The 24,446-nt window shown below is 35.6% G+C and overlaps 1 protein-coding gene across 2 annotated transcripts; it reads right to left on the minus strand.

Moving 5' to 3' along the window:
* Nucleotides 1–93: 93 nt before the first annotated feature.
* LOC135585710 (AUGMIN subunit 3-like) lies at nucleotides 94–23,150 on the minus strand. Of its 2 annotated transcripts, none has more exons than XM_065107891.1 (19): nucleotides 22,822–23,150; nucleotides 21,343–21,379; nucleotides 19,955–20,058; nucleotides 18,628–18,823; nucleotides 17,901–17,967; nucleotides 17,642–17,745; nucleotides 15,344–15,428; nucleotides 12,976–13,039; nucleotides 10,766–10,897; nucleotides 8,208–8,277; nucleotides 5,654–5,711; nucleotides 5,528–5,583; nucleotides 3,415–3,567; nucleotides 3,107–3,218; nucleotides 2,886–3,027; nucleotides 1,957–2,032; nucleotides 961–1,056; nucleotides 628–800; nucleotides 94–534 (listed from the first exon to the last, which is right to left on the minus strand). In XM_065107891.1, exons 1-18 carry the CDS (start codon nucleotides 22,995–22,997, stop codon nucleotides 672–674), a joined length of 1,857 nt encoding a protein of 618 aa, XP_064963963.1. In that variant the 5' UTR covers nucleotides 22,998–23,150; the 3' UTR covers nucleotides 94–534; nucleotides 628–671. The 2 variants fall into 2 exon arrangements, with proteins under 2 accessions (XP_064963963.1, XP_064963961.1); XM_065107889.1 differs by having other exon boundaries at nucleotides 676–800; nucleotides 22,822–23,121.
* Between the last annotated feature and the right edge of the window lie 1,296 nt (nucleotides 23,151–24,446).

Genomic DNA, 24,446 nt, shown 5'->3' on the forward strand with positions numbered 1-24,446 from the left:
TAAAAATTAGATCTGATCAAAATAAAGGGAACAAATTACTCCCAGGAGATGGATGGAAAGAAAACTTTTTCGGCCATGAATTTGCAAAGAACATATTCTACTACTTGACCATTCAGGAGGAAAAACAATTTAAAATGAAGGAATAACAAAGTCCATAACTTCGATACATCTTACACCATCTTAATCTTGGATGAAGTGTGTTGGGGGGTGGAGGGGTGTGTCGGGGGAACAATATACTGCTAGCTAACAAGCAACAATGAAATCCCATATTGGTATATGCTACTCAAAGGTTACAGGTTACATAAGATCACCAACTGGCACCCATGGAACATTAACCAACAAAAACCACTGGGAATTGAGAGGCTGACTCTCACACTACATGCAGCAACTTCCTCTTCCTATAAATCACAAACTTCATCAGAAAAGGACTTCCAAGATATTGGTGGATTGGAAATTCCCTTGGTAAACAGGAAACAGGGACCATTATCTTTCTCGGAGAAACTGCCCTTGACTATTTTCTGCATTCACAAAGGCCTGCACAAGGTCCACCCATCAGCAAATTTTAAAATATAGTATGACGTGATAAAGAATAAATGTTTATGATATTCTTCTGCTTGCTCACAGTACCAACACAAGAAATGTTGAAATTGTAGATGCCATGAGTGGACTTCTCACTCTTGGAGAGCCTTGACACGAGAACTGAGCTCTCTGACTTGATTCCTGAGACGATCTGGGTTGCAGAAGAAGTCAACAAATACCTGCCTCTCCCGTCCCACCTCATGTGGATGATGTTTGACAATCTACAAATTGTTGAATTTTCCAAGGAATGCTTACTACATATTGAACTCACAAAAGAATGGGTGGAATGATTTAATGGCCATTATCATTTATCTTTGGGCTTAACATCTCAATTAACTAAATTTAATGAAATGGAGATCAGAAAAGTCATGAACTTTATACCTCAGCCTTCTGACGATGAGCCTCTGTCACTTCTTCAACAAAAGCAGATACTTGAGAATTAACCTTTTCCATATCATCAAGTGCTTGCATCAGAGGCTATCAACAGCAACATACAAGTCAGATGAGAAGAGCCCAGAAGAGAAGCTTGCATGAATAACCTTAATTAGATAGTTGAGCGAAAAAACAGAAACATGCAATAACAATCAACTTTTAGCACATCAAAGAACTGGAACATTGATTTTAACAGCACAAAGGAACTATTGGCACTCCCAAGTAGAATGTTCAAAATACTTCATAATATATAAATTTTATGTGGAATATAATGGTTGGGATTCAACACATCATTTAGCAGGAAACAGAAAGAGTAGTGGATGTCAAACAGAAGAGGAGACACCCCTTACATTGTTCAAACATTAAATGTATATATAAAAAAAAGACTGTCAACCACCAGGCTCCAGCCATGTTGCCAATGTCTATACCAATACTTTTAGAGAGAATTTCTTTAAATATTTGAAAATTGAAATTACAAGAACATTTGCATAAATATGTTTAGCCTCAGGTCTAGTGTCAGTGCCATACAAGACTGTTTTAACTATCATGGTCATCATGACAATAATTTTCAAGAAAAGTTACTCTTCGAAAGTCTAGTTCTACTTTTTCGGTTGTCTATCATGTCTACCAAATCTTTAAGAAAATATGCACATGCCAAATTCTCATGAAGAATTTGTTCACTTTTGTTTGTATTTTGCAATATGGAAAATTAGTTCCACGTCCAACCCAATAGGTATTATGTTTAATCATATATACCCTAACATGTGTCAAGAAGCAAATATACACAAATCTAAATCTTTAAGGTTACACGTAAAATCTAGACGGACAAATATGGTATTATGAAGGTTTGGCAAGTATATATACAAAAATTTGAAGATAAGCAAGCAAAATACAAAGTAACAAGGCTTCTTAGTATGAATCAACAAACACAGTAGAAAGACATACCCTAGGTGTTAACAATGGTTCTGCTGTCGTTGACGACGAGAACAATAACTGCTCCAGGGTCTGAATAAGGGTGCATCTGCACCGTAAAAGATGCAAAGCATTTATTAAATATGCATATTAACAAATAACATCAAAACATATGAAAGGTGACTATCGTGATAAACACGTATCACAAATGTTATGTGATATACAAGACATACAAGAATAAATATGTGTACACATATCACAAATCCTATTGTGATATACAAAACTAATAAATATGTATATTAATGCATATCATGAATATTTCTACAAAGAGTTCATTCTGATTATCCTCATGACATTGATGTGAAAAAGCATATGAAAAGTTGCTAAGTAACCTACTAGATAACATTTTTAATTCAAAAGGAAAAAAGATTGACTTGATCCATCCCTAGAAGGTCAGGGTCAAGTATGAGCCACTATTAGAAAACAGGGTATGACTTATGCAATAACACGGGGCTGGCTATAACGCTTTCTTTTTCTCAAAAACTGCTAGTCCAATATTGACTCATTCTATTCCCAGTCTCTAGTACATTAAATCTAAGTTTGTACACATGATAAACAAAGGTCATTTACAGTTCATTGATACATCGTCTTCGGTCAGGGTCGAGTATCCTGATTATCCTCATGACATTGATGTGAAAAAGCATATAAAAAGTTGCCAAGTAACCTACTAGATAACATTTTTAATTCAAAAGGAAAAAAGATTAACTTGATCCATCCCTAGAAGGTCAGGGTCGAGTATGAGCCACTATTAGAAAACAAGGTATGACTTATGCAATAACATGGGGCTGGCTATAACGCTTTCTTTTTCTCAAAAACTGCTAGTCCAATATTGACTCATTTTATTCCCAGTCTCTAGTATATTAAATCTAAGTTTGTACACATGATAAACAAAGTTCACTTACAGTTCATTGATACATCTTCTTCGGTCTTCTGGAAGAGAGTTTTCGAGTTCAAACTGAAGAGACAGCAAGTCCGACTGCAATCCTGATATCTGCTGAACTATACCATGTGCTGATACATATGTCGGTAATGCTGATTGAGAATCTAAAAGAAAAGCATATCAGTGTAACTAAATATATTATAATCAAGGTTGTATTGAGTCATTATGAATATCAAGGATTACTCGAATGGATGCTTAGAAGATCCCGGACACTATGCAGAAATGTATCACGGTCATCAACTGCCCCTTGTTCATGTACTTCTGATGCAGCTTGAATAAGGGAGAGACAATGACCCTGCATGGCAAGCAAAAGCCAAAACACAAGTGACATACAAGAATATTTCTATTTGGTAATCTCCCTAATGCATAAAAGTTTAAATGGGAATGAGGATCGGATTTGAACAAATAGAACACAAGCATTGGTATCAATTTGGAACTTGAACCAGCCCTCCCACATATGATGCTGAAATGATGAATAGGTGTTTGCATACCACGCGACCATTGCCTGCTGATAGATAGCCTTCCAACTCTGACTCAATCACTTTAAGCAATGAATAAGCCCCAAGTATCGTCTTTCGCTCCAGTTGACAAGCTATTTTCAAAAATTGATGTCTGGCAAGTTGATTAACTAGATGACTAATATACTGCAAAACATGAGATTCTTTAGTATGATCCACCATCATGAATTCAACAAAAGAAGAAAAGAATGTGCCACTAGAATCATACTGTTGAAAATAGAATGATGAGATCAAAATAGTGCTTGAAGTACTCCGCCGAATACAAAAAAGACGATAAGAAGTCACAACCACAAAATTTTCACATTTTGATACTAAATAAATGAATAAATCCATATTGTCATGTCATTATGTAGACAGGCTTCTTTTACCCATTGAAAAGGGATCAAAAGTGCACAATTTTGTTGTTCTACCCAGTAATTTTGCTGCATGACAGTCACTGCCAGATTCATTAATTTTACAAGTCATGTATAACAATACATTGTCCTCGTACTCGGTGAAGACTTCTGATAGGAGGATTTTTTGGATGGAAAGTCAATATCTCAGCTAAAAAGCTAGAGTTTTTTTATTACTTTTGCAAACAATTCGCAATGATGTTAAGTCTATAATGGTTGTCATCGCCTTGTGCTTCTTTCCCTCTCACTCTCACACTCACTCATTTTCATTGTCACACTCTTTCTTCCTCTCTCTTGTAGTCCTTATTTCATAATCTTAATTGATAAAATGATATACACTGTCTATTTTTCGCTTCAAAGGAAAAAGGATAGTCCTTGTACAAGGGATAAAGTTCCAGGTTGTTTCATCATCAACCATTAAAGAGAATTGCCTAAATAATTACCTCAAACATATTTTCAGCCAAATATATTACCATCAGATATGGGGACATCTAGATGGTGGTACCAAAAAAAGTTTTCATTGGTTACTCTTCTGCACAGAACTTCTGGCATTATTCATTTGTAAATTTAATTTTCTTATAAGAAACAAGGATCACCAAGTTGTTTAGAACAGGATGGCATAGGTCAAAAGTGTACACATAGAAAGGCGCTGGCACCAAAAATGATATGTCCCAAAAGCAACAAGAATAAAAGAAAGACTAGATATTAAATAAACAATCTGCAAAGTTAAACAAAAATTATTTGTTGCCTCATTTTAATAACAGTTCCAGCATGATGGAGAAATCAACAAACAATACTATTGTTATAACACCAAATATCAGGAAGCCCCAGCATTTACAATCAGGATTGCTTGCCATTGATACTAGCACCATAGACAGTGCACACTATATTGTTTACATGAAACCATGGAACTTTACATTGCTCTGCAGGCAAGAAGGTGCAGTTTCAAAAAAAAAAAAAAATCACATCAGAGCACACCTTTGTGTTAGTAAGGGCCAGCATCTGATCCTGCATGGAGTGCTTATTATTTGACCCAATTCTTAACAGGTAAATGCTGATTTGAGGTCTCATACAGAAAACTGTGTCAGGTTTAGCCAACAGGAATTCACAGTCGTCTGAAAGGTATGGACAATTCAAGCTGTGTTCTTCAAATACAACTATAATGGGCAATCGGATAAACAGATATTACAAAGGATTTTATTAAATTAACTCAAATATTACAAGAAGACTCCATGGTTGAAGAACAAAAAAGAGGGAGTTCAATTAAAAAATTGGCATTTAAGGGAGGAAAATTCAAGGAAAAGAATGTCTCTCATGTGAAATGTTATTCTTAGCCAAACCATAATTCCTCATGCTTAATTAACTGCATGTTAGTCCATATTCCATTAGATGCTACAGGATTTGACTCTGTGTGAATTTGATTACTTATGAAGAAGCAAGACAAAAAGTTGCATATGCCATATAGTGCACTAAAGAGTAGAAGTGTGTGATCAATCCACAATAACAATTTCAAGATTAAAGGTGCCTCATCATCTATCAGAGGAACTTTTTGAAATTGGTTGATAAACATAAATAAGTTGCTTATTGCACAAGGAAAAGCCAGGTAGCAATCAGAAAATTATTAAACATCAACAAACGAATTTGAAAGGTTATAAATTCATAAACAGCATTCTATAGAGAGAAAATTATCATACCATTTTCTGCCGATTAATGTAGTACTCCTGCCGCATAACCTTCAAGTCGTAATCGCCTGAGAAATTGACAAAAAAAGGTTAAAATATCACTCTTCATGATAACTTTTGTTTTCTTGTACATTATACCTTGCAAAATATAGGTGTCTTGGAGTTGAGCAAGATCTGAGCAAAGACGTGGAATAGTCTGGAGAAGAAATAGGAGAACAGGAAGCAATAAAAGGATCAAATCAACTACAGAAACAAGCATGATAAACATAATAGTAGGCTTCAACACTTAAGAAACATAATATTGAAATAAAGTCAGATTACTAGATAACAACTTTACTAATAATAGATCCAAAGAAGATTGCAGCTTCAATAGAGCTTCTATGGTCATGGTGGATTCAAAAAAGTTGAGCAACCACTTCCACATCACATATAAGAATCATGGTTTTGTATTTTTGTCTATAATAGCTTCAACATGTTGCTGAACAAGTAATTTCAGATCATCCATGAAACAAATTACTTGACGATTGCTGTTGAGTTCATTAAAATTATCTAAAAATTTGGAAGGCTTACAAGATGAAGTTATCAAAATAACATCATAATGTGTGAGATTGTCTATAAAGCATATTTAACAGTTGACACACAGAATGTGACATGGTAGATTGTAGGGAGATAATATTAGAAAGATGGAGTTCTTTTACAGCTCCTAGATACATAGAAAAAGAAAGATGGAACTAAACTGAACTTTAGAAAATTGAAAATACAACCAAATTGAGTCTAAATCTGAAAGACTCAACCCTTGCCTAACACTATTCTATTCCAATAGAATGTGTCCCTTCAATCTTCCTGCTAATTACCAATCTTCTATTCCAATAGAATGTGTTACAGCAAATTTTCAATCTTCAATTCACACCGATTAAAAGTTCTGCTAATTTTGAATTCACTTAAACTAGTTCTTAAATGATTTGATCATTGAAACCTTATGATTTGCATCAACGAAGATCCATGCCAATCTCTTGATCTTTCAAATATTAGGGTTCTTATGGACTGTTCACTCCAACACAACTCAATGCAGAAGTCATATGAGACACGTGGCTACTGGTTCATTTCTCCTGCAGACAAAAGCAGCTAAATTTTTTCTTTACAATTCTGATGCACTCCAGGTTTCTGCTTATGCTTTTCTGAGTCATGTTAGGCCCCAGGCTGAGACATTCTTGTTCAACCTAGTATAGGAAGTCTCCACAAGTGCAAAGCTTAAAAATCATGAATAAATTGGAAAAAGATATACTACTTTCCATATTCCAGAAACAATTATTTACCTTCAGTATGGTCTAAGAAAAAACAATTTTGGTTTACTAATAACACTTAAAGTCCTACACCATCAGAAATTTTGTTTGTCATGGCCCAATGTCCAAGACTTTTACCTGAAACCAACCCAAACAGCTGATGCCGAGGAAATCAAAAAGTGCACTCAGCCGGGTTTTCTTAACTGGATCGGCTACAGGTTGGACCCAGTACACCCAGTGAGTTAACCTCAACATTGACAACCCTAGAATGGGAGTCCTTATCATTATTGAACTTGTACTATAGATTTAGATGAATCCTGTGAAACCATAATACTAATTTCAATATTCAGTAAAAAGACATTAAGAAAGGAGAAACAAGCAACTTACATCAATTACTTGAGAAAATAGCAATTTCATGTTGCTGTGATCTTGAGTCTTTCTCCATGTGTCATCAGATAATTGTGATTAATATATCAGATTAAGGTATTTGGCACTGATGCCAAATTTAAATGTTAAATTCAAAAAACAACATGATTCCTATACAATCACTTGCATTTGGAGGTTTGAAAGACTGGGAAGTTAGGAGAGTTGACAACAACTATCGTAAGGCCAACTCAAGATGAAGGTTTTAAATTTCACTCTATGAGGCATAGAGATGATAAGCTGACATGATTTTGCCTCAAAAAATTAAAGAACTTTTCATATGCTCAATTACCTGTCAAAAGCTGTGAAACCATATTACTAATTTCAATATTCAGTAAACGAAATTAAGAAAGAAGAAACAATCAACTTCCATCAATTACTTGTCAAAATAGCAATTTCAAGTTGCTGTTATCTCGAGTCTTTCTCCATGTACATCAGATCATTGTGATTAATATATCAGATTAAGGTATTTGGTACTGATGCCAAAATTTAAATGTAAAATTCAAAAAACAGCATGATTCCCATACAATGACTTCGTTTGGAAGTTTGAAAGACTGGGAAATAAGTAGAGTTTTAAAAAATGCCTCAAGAACAATGATTGTAAGGCCAACCCAAGATGAAGGTTTTATATTTTACACACTGAGGCATAGAGGTGATAAGCTGACATGATTTTGCCTCAAAAAATGAAAGAACTTTTCATATGCTCTTCATGACAAAGCAGGATATAAACAAACAGACAAGAACCTTTCTGTGTTGTCAAAAATATCAAATACAGACATAATTCTTTGAATATAGAAACAAGGAAAAGATCAGTGGTTCCAACCAACAGTGTCTATCAACCAATATAGTCAGCTGAGGAATTCTATTAGGCATGAAATAAAACAAGATGAAGAGTTAACTGATATAATGCAGCAAAGTGCAATAAACTCTACTAGTATGATGAAGCCACGAGAAGTGTCATATGTAAAATTAAACAGTGTGAGTACCTCAGACAAAAATTTCTGCTCTTTATGGGAGAGAGTTGAAAGTTCCCCGGCCAACTCAGAATGTTTTTTCCTGCAGGGTTAACATAGAAATCTTGTGAGGATTCTGCAGATTCTAAATTTTGCAAAATAAAAATATCAAAATTCTAACGACCGCGTCTATCAATTTCCTTATCAGTCAGCTCCTAAAACTAATAATATAAAATCTGAATGATCATCAAAAGAACATACCATTGATGGTGGTGTATTCACCAATGAAAATTGGGCTTTTCATAATCTATGAAATGTTCCAGGCTACATGCAGGCAATGTGTTTGGACATTAAGTCCAACACAGTAACTTGCCATTGCATTGAGGTACAGTTAGTACATTTTTATTCCTTTTAAATATGACTGTGCTACAAGTGTACTATATGTATCATATCAAAAAAATCCTTTTTTGGCAGCCTGACTCTGTCAGCGACTTAGCAATACCATGTACACAAGCAACCAGCGCCACCATAATGGAAATGTAGGGTTAGCCAATGTGATCCTCGCCAAGGTCCGCCATACTGAGACATACCACTCGGTATGGGCGATATGTACTGATCCGATAAGGGACTGATATGGATGGCACATATTAATCTATCGGTATACCTCACTGTATCATGTGTCGGTATATCGGTACGTACAGTATCGATGGCTGATCGGTATACCGGTACAGATCGATAATGCGAACCATGATTCTCACTATAGGATCACTCAATCTCTACACTCATTATGTCAACGCCAACTTGCTTGACAATGATGGTGATCTGTTCCTGATTCCTTCCTAGACTCCTAGCAGTACACTCAAATGTGAGAAAAGAACAATAAATTTTGATCAAGCTATGAAAATCTAACTCAATCTCATAATCTCTTTTGGCATTTGTGTATTTGCTCAATTCTCCTTGGATTTCATTAAAAACAATCCTCCACTAGTGTCATTCCATATTCCTGCACCTTAATCCTCAAGGCCAAGCAAAACAACATCCCAGTGACTACAGGGAAACTATATTGAATAAAGCAAAGCAAAGTTCCAAAAGAGTGACTAAGACTCCCAATTTAAAAAATGGTCCACACTGCTTAATCATTATTATTTACCTCCTGACTAACTGTAACACCCTGATTAATCCCACATCGAAAATGAGCAAGATTAAGATTGACTTATAAGAGTCTGATGAGTGTACTATTATCAACTTTAACTTAAGCATTTTAGCCAGTGGTTTGGGCCAAATTATGTTAATAGGCCAGTTAACACATTAAGCCCGGGTCATGACATTTGGTATGAGAGCCGAACTAATATTTGGGTATGCTGAGGGGGCTCGAGTAGGAAAGGACAATCCGTAGATGGAGCCCGATGACTCGTCACGACGTAGAGCCACCACTAGGCTGGGCTACGCCTCACATGCATCAACCTTGACGAGAACGTCAAGCTCTTGAGTGGAGGAGATTGTAACACCCTAATTAGTCCCACATCGAAAGTGGGAAAGATTAAGATTGGCTTATAAGAGTCTGATGAGTGGATTACTATCAACTTCAGCTTAGACATTTTGACCAAACGAAGTTAATAGGCTAATTAACTCATTAGGCCCAGGTCATGACACTGACAAAATAATAAAAGGTCACCAAGAAGAATTTAAAATTTTCTTAGAGTTGTATAAGTATCTCTTTGCATCACATTTTGGAAACACAAATTAGAAGTAAGTTCCCATTAAAACAAGCACATAAATCATGATTGGCCCAAAAAAAATTTTGGGAATGAGATTCACCTAAAAGCCTCATTACCATTTGTACATGGACAAAGAGAGAATGTAACACCTATTGAAGACTCAATTTTCTGTGTTCTATTTTCAACTAGATTACTTATCCATGAAATCAGCTCAACTCCCATTGGCATCCAACCTTTCCAATCTTATCCACTAGTGTCACCTTATGCATGTGTATGCAACTTAGCCACTTCGCTACGACAATTGAAGCCATTCTGGTAATCAGTCACGATCAAGGACCACAATCCAAAGCAAAACAATATTCGTGGTTAAAAGAAAATTGCCAAGAATTTTCCTAAATAGTTATTTAGAATTATCCGAAAACAAGTTAGAACAGTTTGGCTGATGTGTAGACTGACTTTTTTTTAGCATTAAAAGTCTGGAATGTAGTTAATTCAGGAATGAGTACGAGTAAGAAAAAATCCTTAAGGACATACAGGCAAAATTGCAAGCAGCAAATATTAAGTACCAAGCTAGAATTTTCTTAAACCGAATGGTACAAAATAATAATGATGCAGAAAACTATATGCAGACAATTAAAAATTTTAAGTGCTTAGAACAGTTTAGCTGATGTGTAGACTGATCGTTTGACCGTTAAAACTCTGGAATGTAGTTAATCCAGGAGTGAGTCCAAGTAAGAGAAAATTCTTAGGACACACAAGCAACACATTGCAAGCAGCAAATGCAAAGTACCAAGCTAGAAAATTCTTAAACCGAATGATGTAAAATAATAACGATGTAGAAAACAATAGGCAGCCAAATAAAGAATGAAGTACCTAAGAGAATATATATCCCGATGAATGTGAGCTTCATCAGAAGATATTTGAGCCTTCAGCATTGAAAGAATAGCCTGCTGCTTAGCATTCTCAACTTGAGCTTCCACCCACTGTCTTTCGCTTGTAGCAAATCTATAGCCAAATTAAAATATATTATATAAGAAATAGCTGCCACTAATGATGAAGCGAAATAGAAAGTGAAAAAAGAGTATGACAGAAATATTTTGTTGAAAAAGTTCTCCAATTAATAGGAAAAAAAATCATTTCTTGTGGTTTCAAATTCTAAGCATTAATATTCAGTAATAGAGACCTATACCTCGTTCTAGAGTACCTACCAACCAGGTTGTTAAGTTTTGCACAACGATATACATGTACATAGAAAAATATAATGGAACAAAAGAAAATAAATTTGCAACTTCATGAAAATTAAATATGAGAGACTGAAGAAAGCATCACCAAAGGCTCTTTCCAACAAGAGGTTTAGAAAATATATGTATATATGATGAAATGATATACTTGAAGTTGATAAACATTCTATAGAAAAATACATCGTGATGAGCACCTATCAAAATACAACAAATATTTGGAAATGCAGAAGATCCTAAGTTTACAGGATGAAGTAATAAAGAAAATAGAATTTTATCAAAGGTACTTGAAGATAGAATTTCATCATAGGTTAGAAGACTCATAATCAAGACAAGTACATTTCTAAAGAGAGAAGATAGGCTAAAAGATCATATCATATTAAGAGGATTTTTGTGTCTGATTTCAAATTGTAGAATATCATTAGTAGAACTCCAAATTATATGAAACCACGCTTGCAGTTTCATATTAAAAGAATTCATAAGAAAGTTATAAACAACACTTGCAGTTTTGGGTACCGGACCTATACTGGTCCATGGCCAGACTTGTACAATCTGATCCATGCTGGCTGACTGACAAATGGTACATCAGTGTATTCCATGGCACCACAAAGCGAGAAGGAAAAGAAGAGGAGGTGACCATAGAGGTGGCGAGGAGTAGGAGAAAGAGGAAGAGGAGAGGAGGCAAAGGAGGAAGAGGAGAGAAGAAGGAGGGGACATACAATGGCAGCGAGTGGAACTGTGGTGCAGGTGTAAGGCGGTGTGAGCCAGAATGTCCGCAACTCCACGTCTGCATACAAACCCTAAGCAGCAGTGTTTAAAAAAAGGACCAGACAGCCTGAAAAGGGGTGGTCCACATCCTGATTCACACTCAGATCTGTAAATATTGGCCGGTAATATGTGCCAGTGTGAGCCGGAGTGTCCACAACTCCACATCTGCATGCAAACCCTAAGCAGCAGTATTTAAAAAAAGGACCAGACAGCCCAAAAGGGGTGGTCCACATCCTGATTCACACTCAGATCTGTAAATATTCGCCGGTATGTGCCGGTGAGAGCTGGAGTGTCCGCAACTCCACATCTGGATGCAAACCCTAAGCTGCAGTGTTTAAAAAAAAAACAGCCAGCCCGAAAATGGGTGGTCCACATCCTGATTCACACTTGGATGTGTAAATACCGGCCAGTATGTGCCAGTCCAAGCAAAACTGTATTCCTTGCATATGGAAAATTCAAAGGCACCTAATGATTGGATTTGATTATGTCATGAGAAGAATATCTAGATTCTGAATACAATATTTAATCTATAGTATTGCTTAAACAGCTATGATTCTGGTTGGATTTCTAGGACCTGACTCATAAACCCAATGAAACAGATTATGCAGATAAAAAATGAGTGACTGTGACCAATTAGATCCATTTTGCCTAATCAAATATGAGACAAAGCAAGACGGACTGTAATATTTTTAAAACTATTACCTAATTTTTCTAATAATATACACAAAACTAAATATTTTTAAAATATTTAAACTGAATCACATAGGAAGTTGCATCTTCTTTTATGTGCTATGCAGTACCTTAACAGCTCATACCGCAGTCACTTTTTTAAAATATTAATACTAACAGTTTAACTACTAGTTTATTATATTTTAAGCAAAATATCGGAGAATAATGTTATTTTGTTTATCATGAATAAGCAAAACTTCAACCTAGACACTAGTATCTCTCAAAATCAACTGCAAATGAACAACTAATAATAAAATTTATGACAAAGTTTACTAGGACAATTTAGTATTGTGTTGTGACCAGGAAACTAAGGAATGAATATAATGTATAAAGCATAAAGAAACTTACATGGAACGAAGCCTTTGGAGCTCAGCTACACGATTATGATGATGATTATGTTTCTCATTATCTCCTAGAGATGCAACACCAAGAGAAGAAAAGAAGAATTAGTTGTCAACAAATACTTGAAAAGCCAAAAACTAAGCAAGTAAACATTTGCTGCGTTAAGAAACACATACAGATAATGTAAATTTCTTGCTCATAGTAAAAAAAACAGATACAATGCAAGTTCCAAACCTCAACATCCCAAATTATAAACTTTTTAATGTAAATAAGCTCTTTGCTCAGGAAAAAAAGAAAAAAAGAAACATTCTAAAGACAATAGTTGCCAAGTATCTTTGCTCAGAAAGTCTACTTTGTAGCCCAATCCAATTTATGGTTGTGGGTCAACTTTGGTACACACTTAACATCAGTTAGGTAACAATTCCATTGCCCATTGTAAGGTCGTGACACTAAATGCCCATAAGCCAACAATGTAATAAACAAAGAAGTGTAATGCATATGTTAAACCAATGCCTTCTTCCCCTTTCTCTCTTCCTTCCACAGTGAGCAGAACCACAAAATGGTGTCACTCATCTTTCTTGCCCCCATAAATAAAATGTCATAGTCCTCGTGCTCTTGAAAATCTATTTTGCCTACATCAATAATGATGATCAGCACTGGTCAACTACCAACAAATTCCTTGAAATCCAAGCCATAGGTGGTGCAAAATATTTGGCCTACGCAAACCAGCACAACACCGAATGAGATTGTAACATACCAAAAAGGTATTGGCATGACATGCCCCCACCATGAAACCACAATCCTTCCCCCTATATAAATCATGATCCGCCCACTTATTCCTATAAGAAATATCAAAGTTGCTCAGCCTTCTCCATTTTGTTCTTCACTTCTGATCTCATTCCCTCAAAAAAACTGAAAGATTTAGGGCATAATTAAAACCAATGGATTTTCATAAGATTGGATTTCTCAAGAAGTAAACTAGTCTGATCAAGTCTTTAACTTAAGGAAGCCAAGATTAAAAAGGTCTTGGATTGGAATAATGAAAACCAAGTGGTATAGGGCAATTTGCTTATCCATTATTATTTAACCAATAAAAACCGATCAGACTGGTAAGCCAAACCACTAAATACCAGACTGTCCATTTAAGACATCAAACCTCACTCCTTGTGACCAAGACCAAGATTTGCAATACCATCAGGTATGGTTTGGTATGGGCACCATTTATTGGTCCAACAGGTTACCATTACACTGATCAGGGTAAACTGGACAGGATGCCAGGTACAGGGCCGGTGCCAATCAGTACAGGACTGGTACCACCCGGTATAAGGTGGTACAAGCTTTGGTCTTGACCAATCAAGATAGGTCTTGGTCTTGACCAAGAACAAGATTTGCAATACTATCAGTATCAGGTATGGTTTGGTATGGGCACCATTTATCAGTCCAACAGGTGGTTACATTACACTGATCAGGGTAAACCAGACAGTATGCGTGATACAGGGCCGGCACCAATCAGTACAGGACTGGTACCACCCGGTATAAGGCGGTACAAGCTTCATACCAGGAAAATTTTCTTATATGTTCAGCTTTTTAGGCTTTTTTGGAAACTAAATATGAACAGGCATACCAACCATCGGCACACTGGTGTGGACTGGTACAGTACCAGCCCAAGCCCTAATTGGTACAGTATTGATACACGAAATCTCTGCATTACAACTTATCCACATGTCCATCACAAAATCCACGACCATCTCTCAAATATGAAATGATCTTCCATAAGAATAAATAGTGGCACTGAGGAGAGTTTTTTCCTCTTGAAACCCCCGTAATTAATTCTTAAGCAAAGATAAGCAAAGTCCAAGTATTTAAAGGCAACTTCATTTCTTAGCTAAATCTGAATCGTGGAAGAACTCGGACGTGTAATGAATGATCAATCAGCAATACAGAATTATGAATGATAGGACCTCTAGCCAAACTAAATATATGGTGACTCATCCCCTTCCAAGAGACTTTGTCATCAAGATGTGTTGATGCAGCTTGCTATTCATTAAGACTATAGAATAGAAAGATTACTCATCATCAGGTATGAAGGACTTTCCATCATCATCAAACCAAGCAAAAAGAACTATGTTTTACCAGTTATCTGAAACACAGTATCATCCCCTAATTGTTATTTTGTCCACATGGGAATTTTGCAACAATTTAGAATATCATCCCCAGATATCTGACTCCACAATACCACCATTTTAACAATTTAGAATATCTGGCTAATCACTTCTGTTACTTAAAGATGTACAGATGAATTTGCAGGAACTGCAAGAAATAAAAACCAATACTCCTAAGTGCAACAAGTGAGAAAGCTAGACCAGGAATATACCTCGGATTAAGCAATTAGTTAGGTCATCAAGACTCACCCATGAACACTTAGATTTACCCTCCTCAGCAACAAGTCGCAATGGTCCCTAACCAAACAAACAAATTAGTGTCAGTAAACAGAAGTACAAGAGTACTGAAAGGCTATTTTGTATTAACTAGATTAGTTCTATCAACAGATATCTAGTACTCACCATCAAATTGCACTTAACTACATACTACTGAATAATTATATTGATAATGGAGTTCATAAGATTGATATGTGGCCATTATTAGACATGTAAATGCTACATGGGTTAAGCCTATATACTTATTGATATCATGACATTCTATTCATCTCTTTTCTCCAGCAATCTTTCTCTATCTTTCTTTCTCCATCTGTCCTGCCCCTTCATTTCTCCCTGTCTTCTCAAGCATGTACCATGTTTTGCAACAATCATGTCATATACCAATATTGTCTATATTTCTTGTCTTGTTTGATCACTAATAGGATCTGCAATAATTTGTGGTACTGACTTCATACTTCACTTAATGAAACTGACAACCATGGCGCTTCTATTCATGAAATGCACAACATGAAGCGAGAAGTTGATGCTTCCAAGAGTCTTCAATTTGTCAACCTATGACAGTATTCATTTAAAGCAAGGAAAAGGACATGACCATGCCAATCATCCAGCTCAAATTACATTAAAATTGATCTTTGGTCAAGCCAGGGCATAACACTTGAGCAACATACATTTAAAATTTTAAAAAAAGCTTCTCACAGGTTATTTTGTTTCCAGAGATCAGAAAACTCACCTTAGTTTGACTTGGGATTGCCCAGTCCTGATCATTATTAACTTTAACATTTAAATTGCAGATTTAGCATTTGTAACTTTGTATGTAGCAAGTGTCATCACCACAATGAACACAAGCACCTCGTGTTGGGCCATTATACAGTGTCAAATACATTAGTATAGGATGATGCACAATACATGACTTCAGTGTTATTTATTAGTAATGCCTATTTATCTCTAAGCCTCAACACATTGTCAAATGAAAACCATCATGCAGTTCAGGACATCTTATAACCACAAAACAACCATAGTGATACACTGCCATCATATCTTTCCCCTCACCCCAACAAATAGACCCCCAGGTCGAAAAATACATATGACTTTTCTTCCTTATTACACAAAGGTAGACTTGTTACAATCAATGGCAAGAGATGACTGTCATGCAGGGTTCCATGGACACAAATATGAATATCAATTTGGCAAGACAATGAAGATCTAGGGAGACTAGAAGAATAGTTAAAAGTAAAACAATTTGACAATTTGGTTGTAATTTTATGATAATTGCAAAATAATTTTAATTTCATAATATGTCACAAAATTGTTTAAAAATTCACTTCCACCATTAACATATATTTTGATATAATAACAGTAAATATAATGTCTGATGAGTGGTGTGGTTATGGACAAAGAATTCCTGTAACCATTAGAAACAACCCCTCCTCATGAATGATTTTTTCCTTTAAAACACCCGAGGCACTAAACTAAGAAATATCTTCAAAAACTACAATGCTGTAAAGGTAATAAATTAGAGGTCTGATATGTTTTTTTGCTCACTGACACTCTTATTTATAGAGAAAAGTCTTCCAAAAATCCTAAATAGAAGCCTTTTGAGTGGTCCTCTGGCTGCCCTTCTTTAGCCAACCCTTTCCTAGGACCAACTCATCAACAACTTAGCTCATCTTTTTTTCTAATTACTAGGCAGCTGCACAGAGAATGGGTGAGTGCGATTCGGAAGATTTTCATATGCATGTCTACTGCTGACACTTTCTTTAAAAATTTGGGGACACGACTTTAACACTTGCAAACATAGATGATTTCGGACTAAGAACATATGCAACAGCCGTAGGAGTATTTCAGACTTGTGTACCTATTTAATATCTCTCTCCATAGACTTTTTCTAGTTATTCACCCTTTTGGCTCTTTTAGAAAATCGTTATGCAGTATGTATGCTTCATCCAACTAAATTTAACTATAATTAAACCATTAATTCAATGTTATTCTACTCTCAGCATAATTCTTTGGACTAAAGTAATCTAGGTCGCAGTAGCTGGTAGTCCTCAAGCACTAAGAATTTAACAATCTCATCTGTTCAATTAGTACAAGTATAGTTGAACAACTATTGCAGCAATTGCTGTAACTGAATTAAGGAGAAAAGATGGAGTGACACATTCATAAACAACATTCTTAAGAAATTAAAATCTTAAAAGACCTAGCAAAGATGGCACTTAATAAATAAGAGAGATTACCCTATCAAACTGTTTTGAGAACCACTGGTTTAATTCTTTTGTACAGGCCAGATCTTCAATCAAGTAAGGATGGAAGTCACAGTAAGCTAAGTAGATCCTGTCCTCTGCATATCACAGAATACTAAAAATATATTATAGATATTAAACAATATTTTGAGTCAAGCAAACTTCTGCATAAAATGAAGGAGAAGATAACAACATATCCTATATCCTTGAGGCAGCTTGGCAGTTGGACCCTAGTGATATGAAGATAACTTACCATCTCCTGAATGATAATGAGCCAATTCCTGAGCTGTTGAGGCAATTTTCCCTAGAACAGAATTCATCTAAAAGCAAGAAAAGTAGTGAGTTAAGTTGTTGATGAGTTAATAGTGCAACATGTGAACATAGAGTTCCATGCATCATAGGAAGTACTAGTAAATGCAACTTAAAATTTATGTAGAAACAGACTTCAAAAAACAAGAACAGCAATGCATCACAGGTAGTGTAAGATGGTAAACAATCTTCATGTGCATATGCCTGTAGAATGCAAAATTATATTTTATGAAAAGACATCAAAAAAGCAGTTTCACTCATACCCTAGCCCAACCTAGAAATATTATAGAAATTATAGTAGTATATGAAAAAAAGTTTTTGATGGTTCAGTACAAATAAATCTAAATCAAACAATGAAATAATAATCCAAATCCAAGCACTGCATATGGTCATGGAACTACATGTGCTGCCAGTATCTTGCAGGTATTCAATGACATACACAGGGACAACCAATTTTTCTTGGAACAATAGCAGGGGTTCTTTTGCAGACTGAAAGAATCACAAATTTGAAATGGGAATGTCGCATCAGCAAGAAATACCAGCATAAAGGTTGCCTCAACTCCCTACATCAAACCTAACATTTTGGCACATTTGTATCCTTTCAAACAAAGAACTTATGCAATCGCCATCATCAAAACATGACATGACAAGTTCAGAAAAATGAGGTCTACCTCTAAGTTCCTGGCTGAAAGGTTCTCATCTAATGTAATAAGTTGTGCATTGACAACAGATGTTGCAGATACTCTAGCCCTTCTTCCCTGGATAAGAGCTGAAGCTTGACCTGCTAGCATATCAAATAGAGACTGTTGACGCTCAAGCTGCTTTTGCAATTCTAGAACTTCTGCTTTGTAAGCCAGTTTTGCCTCCCTAATAAGAAAGGTTTTTGTAATAAATGAAAGCATTAGTTCTATGAAAATTATCAAGTAAGCAGTGATTGTCAGTCCCCAGAAGGAAACTAATGAGTGCAAGCATTAGGAATTCGACAGAGGCATGAAAGAGAAATAGACCTAGGAGCACATATCTACCTGAAAATAACAGTTCAGGATATCTAGCTGTCTACCTGCCATTTAGCTAGACATACTATCTGCCAGTACCCGAACTATTTACAAAAATAAAAAGTATCATACAGAGAACATTTTTGAGATATGTACAAAACAGAAATAGACCTTCAACTGCATATCTGATCTTAAAACAAGGAGTCCAGAGATGTCTTCTCACCTACCTGACATTTAGATAGTAGTGCTAAAACAGACCGGTACGTACCGCCCATACCAAGTGGTCTGCTGCGGTACGACAAACCTTGCTCTCCACTTTCTTACCCTCCTTAACCTCTAACCCTGCTTGTCTAGCATCTCCAACGACTCTCAACATCTCAATTGTTTGCTTCGTAGAAAAATTAATCACAAAAAAGACAAATGTACACTTCTTTTGCCTATTGATTATATTAAAAGTCCTAAAATAAAACAAAATTGTCAAGATAGACCTAATAAAAGCTAAATTAATCAATGATAACAGATTAGTGGCTGACAATTTTCAGCAAACAAGTAGACAAAATTGTCATCCGTTACTTAATGATAACATGTTCACAAGTCTAATGTGAATTTCTAAATTTTACTGTTTCCAAACCAGTCTTACCAAGTTAAATAGTGATAACTCTTGTGTTTTTAATTTTTTTTTAACATCAATTTTTTGAATTTATAGTGAATATAATCTCAAGAAGACTTCTACTTCGATTTACAAGCTAGAAATGACCAACCAGTATCTAGAAATGCAGAAACTTAATGTCATATACTGCATCACATCTGAGAAAAATGATACACATATGAATGAGTAAATGTCTATGCTAACATGTGACTGCATCCAGATTGATAAATACACATGAAACAAATATGGAAAAACTAGTGTAAGGAAAATATAGTCTATGTTCAAACACTTTACCTAGACATGCTAATCATGACTTTATAAAAAAATTTAAAGGAAAATATCTATAGCATCTACCTGATATCTATGAGCCTTTCTTCAGCTCCAAACACTGCTTCCTGATTATCTTTCTTACTTGAAAAGGCTGAAATGCTATCAAAAGCAGAATCCAAATCCTCCCCCTAGCCAATGAAAATAGTAAAGCTTATAGATATAGAAGCTTATAATACAATATGGTTTATTTTAACAGACAGATAACTAAGCAACATCATTCAGATCCTCCTAGAGTGTTTGATTTCATTCGTCAACACTTCTGAGCAGGAAGAAGAAATTAAAAACTGAAACTGCCCACACAAAACTTTACTCACGACTATTTTGGCTTGGCTAAACAAATAAAGCAGGTCCTAACTCAAAGCTGATCTTGATGAGCAGTCAGGTCCAACACCAAAATCCAGAAAGATACAAGGATTGGTTGGACTCTACAAGAACCAGCCAAAATCGGCAATGGCCAAATCAAGCTAAATGTAGTCCCGACAGATTATAATATACATATTGGCAGGTTGTGATGGCCAAGTCAAGCTAAATGTAGTCCCGACAGATTATAATATACATATTGCGGCAGGTTGTGATGGTCTCCGACCAGAGGCCAACACTCCATGATCATACTTGAACAGGTAGACAAGGCTATATACGTAATACTAACTGATACTACATCAAAACCCTCACTCACTTAAATGGCATGATATGGCAGCAAACCTGCAAAAATGATTTAAACCAACATCATCCAGCAGCAAACTTAAGTGAAGGTCCAACTCACAAACTCAATTGAGAACAGTGGACAATATAGACCTAGTCTTGCACGAACATAAGCACAACAGTTGGACATCAACATGTTTAGTATCAGAATAAACATTGAACAAACGAAGATAAACATAGGATACCATAGGATACTTATAATTTACTAATGCATGAATGTGACTACATAAGATCAGGAAAAACAAGGCATGATAGGATGTAGTTTTTGTTGAAAAAGAACAACCACAAAGTGATTTAATCATATAACCAAATAGTATGTGAAGTATTGACATGGATATGCATTTTATCTCATACTTGTCAAACATGAATTCATCGGTTGTGGATGAGAGAGCCTCGATGACAAGATTTTACTAGATAAGCTATGAGACTTTTAACAAACACATCTGGACTCCAGTACCAAAAGTAGTTTAAAGTTTAAAGGGTCAGTTCATGTAGACAACATGAATCATGATAACCTATACTGCATCCTTAGTAATTTTATTATTTACAGGGATAGTAAGAATATATGTAATACATAGTGGAGGGGGGCCTTCAGCTTCATTTTCATCTCATTTTAGCAAAGCCCATGTAAAGTAACATTCCATCTTCACTTTTCTTAAGAACAAATGTGCTATAAAAATGGCCATGTTCAGAAATTAACTATACACTACCTCCAGCAGCTTTCCTTCATGCAGAAATTGTTCATACCTGCAGTCCCAATAATAAAAAAAAATGTTAGATAACGAACAGGACCCGAATTTAAGATAAAATTTAACCACCATATTTTCTTCCAAATATCGAGGAAAATACCATCCCGAATCAAAAGCAACTTCTAGCTTACTTTCTAGGGCTTCTGTGCTCCAGACCCATTCATACCACAAATGCCCATGATCACTCCCTTTCTTACATACTAAGGTTTGTACACTAAAAATTAAAAAAAATAATGATGATCACGGCATTATCATCCAACCATATCAAATACAAAGTCCAAACCCTTGAAATTTCTTCAAAACTTAATTTATACAACAACAACAAAACCGTAAGTCCCATCTTAAGACCTAATGTATAGAGATGAATTTGTTACTCCTGAATTATAAAAGAAGAAAAAGAAAATACATCATCATTCTTCTTTATCATTCGCATAGAAACTCCACAATCAACACTCAGATATGCACTAGAGGCAAGATGCCCCGATGGCTGATGCCGCAGGATTAGTTGTCATAATGGGACAAGATCTGAGATGTTAACACACATGGTGTCCAATTGTCCATAACTGATAACGTTTAAGTTTTCGGACTTAAGCATTCTTCCTGGATTTTGTTCTCTTCGAGGCTGATAACATTTTTGCACCCTTGTTCAAATGACTTTCATAAGAATTTGACATCTTTGACTACACTACCAAGAACATATTACTAGCATTCACGAGGGGAGTATATGAAGAGATCTAACTTGAATATGGCACTGAGACAAAGCTAGAAATAACCATAATGCACAAGTATGGAGAATTAGGTTCACAACCAAATCTTGAACATCAAACCAGAAAAAATAATCCAAACAAGATCAGTCACAAAAGAAGACATCTAATACAGTATAGATCAGCTTAAAAGATTGATCCTAAGTCCTAGTTGTATATAACATTAGACTCTTATCTATTCGAGTCAAATTGAGCCTTATTTTCACAACAGAAGTTGGAAATATGTAATTTGAGTCTAACTAACTGAATGTAGGTTCAAAACAGTCTTGTTTGATCTATTATGTCATGGATCCTTCAGCCTTCAAGACCAACACACTTATGATTGGCGCCGAGAGAATTGTTTTGATTTTGATATTTTTGTACTATTTTTGGAACCCTTTTCCGGGACTATCAACAAATATAAATTCAAATTTCTTTTGGGGCCTCTACTGACTGCTACATTCTTCTAGGAGGTCATTACCCCAGCACATGCACCAAAAGCTACGCAAAATGGCATGTCGTTACAATAACAAACAATAGCACCGTGCCTGAGGCAGTGAGTCCAGAAATCCTCCAAACAGACAGACATTCCAACCTGCATCACCTAAAACCACGGTAATCCCCAATTTTTCCCTCATTACACGATAAATAGCGATTAAAAAGAAGAGAAAGGAGGAGGAGGAGGAGGAGGTTATACTGTGAGAGTTCGGAGGGGGAGAGGACATTGGAAGGCCGAAGGCTGGAGCAGATCCAATCGAGAAGGGAACGGACTTCCTCGTACTGGAAGGGCCACTCGAAGCTGTCCGGATCGAGCGCGTCCTGGGCGTCGAACCCCAGCTCCCCCAGGACGGCGCAGAGCCGGCCGCCGCTCATCTTCGATCGCCGGAGCCCCCGGACGCGGGCGCTCGAGGTCTGGGGGAGGACGAAATGCGGGCCGCGATCGGGACAAAAGAGGGGGAATACAAAATGGGAATAAAAGGTAGTCTGGGCTCGATTTCTCGGGTGGGAAACCGGTCACCAATAACGGAGCTCCCACGCCGTCTTTTCTGCGGGGTGGTTTAACGTTTCCATCGCATTCGATCACAAACGTCGGTTGATGTGCGAGATCAGATCTGATCAGAGACGTTGGATGACATTTTAACGGATTTGATCAGAGTTATTGGACCAATAACAACAACAAAATAATATCCCAACCGCATATGTTAAAAACAAAATAGTTTTACAATATTTATTGGACCAATTAATGAAAACAAAATTAATTAATTATTGTTTTTTCACTACAATATTGTCTAATTTTACGAAATATTTTACTCTTTATGATATTTGCATGAAATCCCATATCGACGACTTATGGTTTGTTAAAATATTATTATTATTATTATTATTATATATATATATATATATGAGGGTTTCGGGTTTTTCTTATTTTCTAAAGTAAAAATTCGGATTAATTGGGTATTCGAAAAAATATTTTTTTTTTTTAATCTTGGCTTATGTAAGGTATTTCTTTGCAAGATGTATTCAAAATGTTTCATATCCATCCCTTTTGTTGGACTCAAAGTTTTATGAAAATGACTTGATTGCATTGCCCATTGTATTGATTGTCCTCACCTTTAATAAGATATTGACTTTTTTGAGTTGACATGATTTGACTCTTAAAATTCTTGAGATTATAGAGTATGAGGGGGATGGGAGAGGACGTATCAAAAAGAACATTGCAACTATAGTCAAAATAGAGTTTTATAGTATTATAAGTGCTTAATCGATTGGATAGTATTTATAGCATTTTTAGAAGAAAAAAAATTCCTAAAATGCACCAAAAACTAATTGTTATATGTTTGTTGGATTTTTTTTAATTATATAATAACTAAAATATCTTTACATACCTCAAACAATCGACTATTGGACAGTTAGGCTCAAATAGTCAATCCAAATAGTCCCAAACGATTGGTCAAAGGGGTTTTAATCAATTTTATTTTAAAAAATAAAATTATTAATTTGAATCAAAACCATTGGTTTCATTCAGTTCCCACAAATCATAAACTATAATCAAAACATCTAGGATCGATTTTGATTCTATTTAAAACTGATGAATCATATAATCGATTCACTTTTGATTCAAATGAAACTAAGATTACGAGAGTGTTTGGGGAAGAAAAATGATCTTAATGTGGATAATCTAAAATAATCGCTATATTTTCAATTTGGTTTAATGATGATTATGCTTACTTATTAGAGGTAAGATTACATTTCTACGACTTGAGTCCATCCGATCAAGTTACAAAAATATCATCTTTACTCATAGGTATTGTTGATGAGGTG

This window comes from Musa acuminata, chromosome BXJ2-5 (assembly GCF_036884655.1).
Source record: "Musa acuminata AAA Group cultivar baxijiao chromosome BXJ2-5, Cavendish_Baxijiao_AAA, whole genome shotgun sequence".
Lineage (NCBI taxonomy): Eukaryota > Viridiplantae > Streptophyta > Magnoliopsida > Zingiberales > Musaceae > Musa > Musa acuminata.

What these genes read in the sequence shown, in the direction of transcription:
- LOC135585710 (XM_065107889.1), bottom strand. Translation starts at nt 22,997, where the DNA reads ATGAGCGGCGGCCGGCTCTGCGCCGTCCTGGGGGAGCTGGGGTTCGAC. An exon ending in CGGGATATATATTCTCTTAG is followed by an intron (nt 8,278 to 10,765) that starts GTACTTCATTCT and finishes TTAACCCTGCAG; the next exon opens with GAAAAAACATTCTGAGTTGG. An exon ending in AACCATTGTTAACACCTAGG is followed by an intron (nt 1,057 to 1,956) that starts GTATGTCTTTCT and finishes TGCTGTTGATAG; the next exon opens with CCTCTGATGCAAGCACTTGA.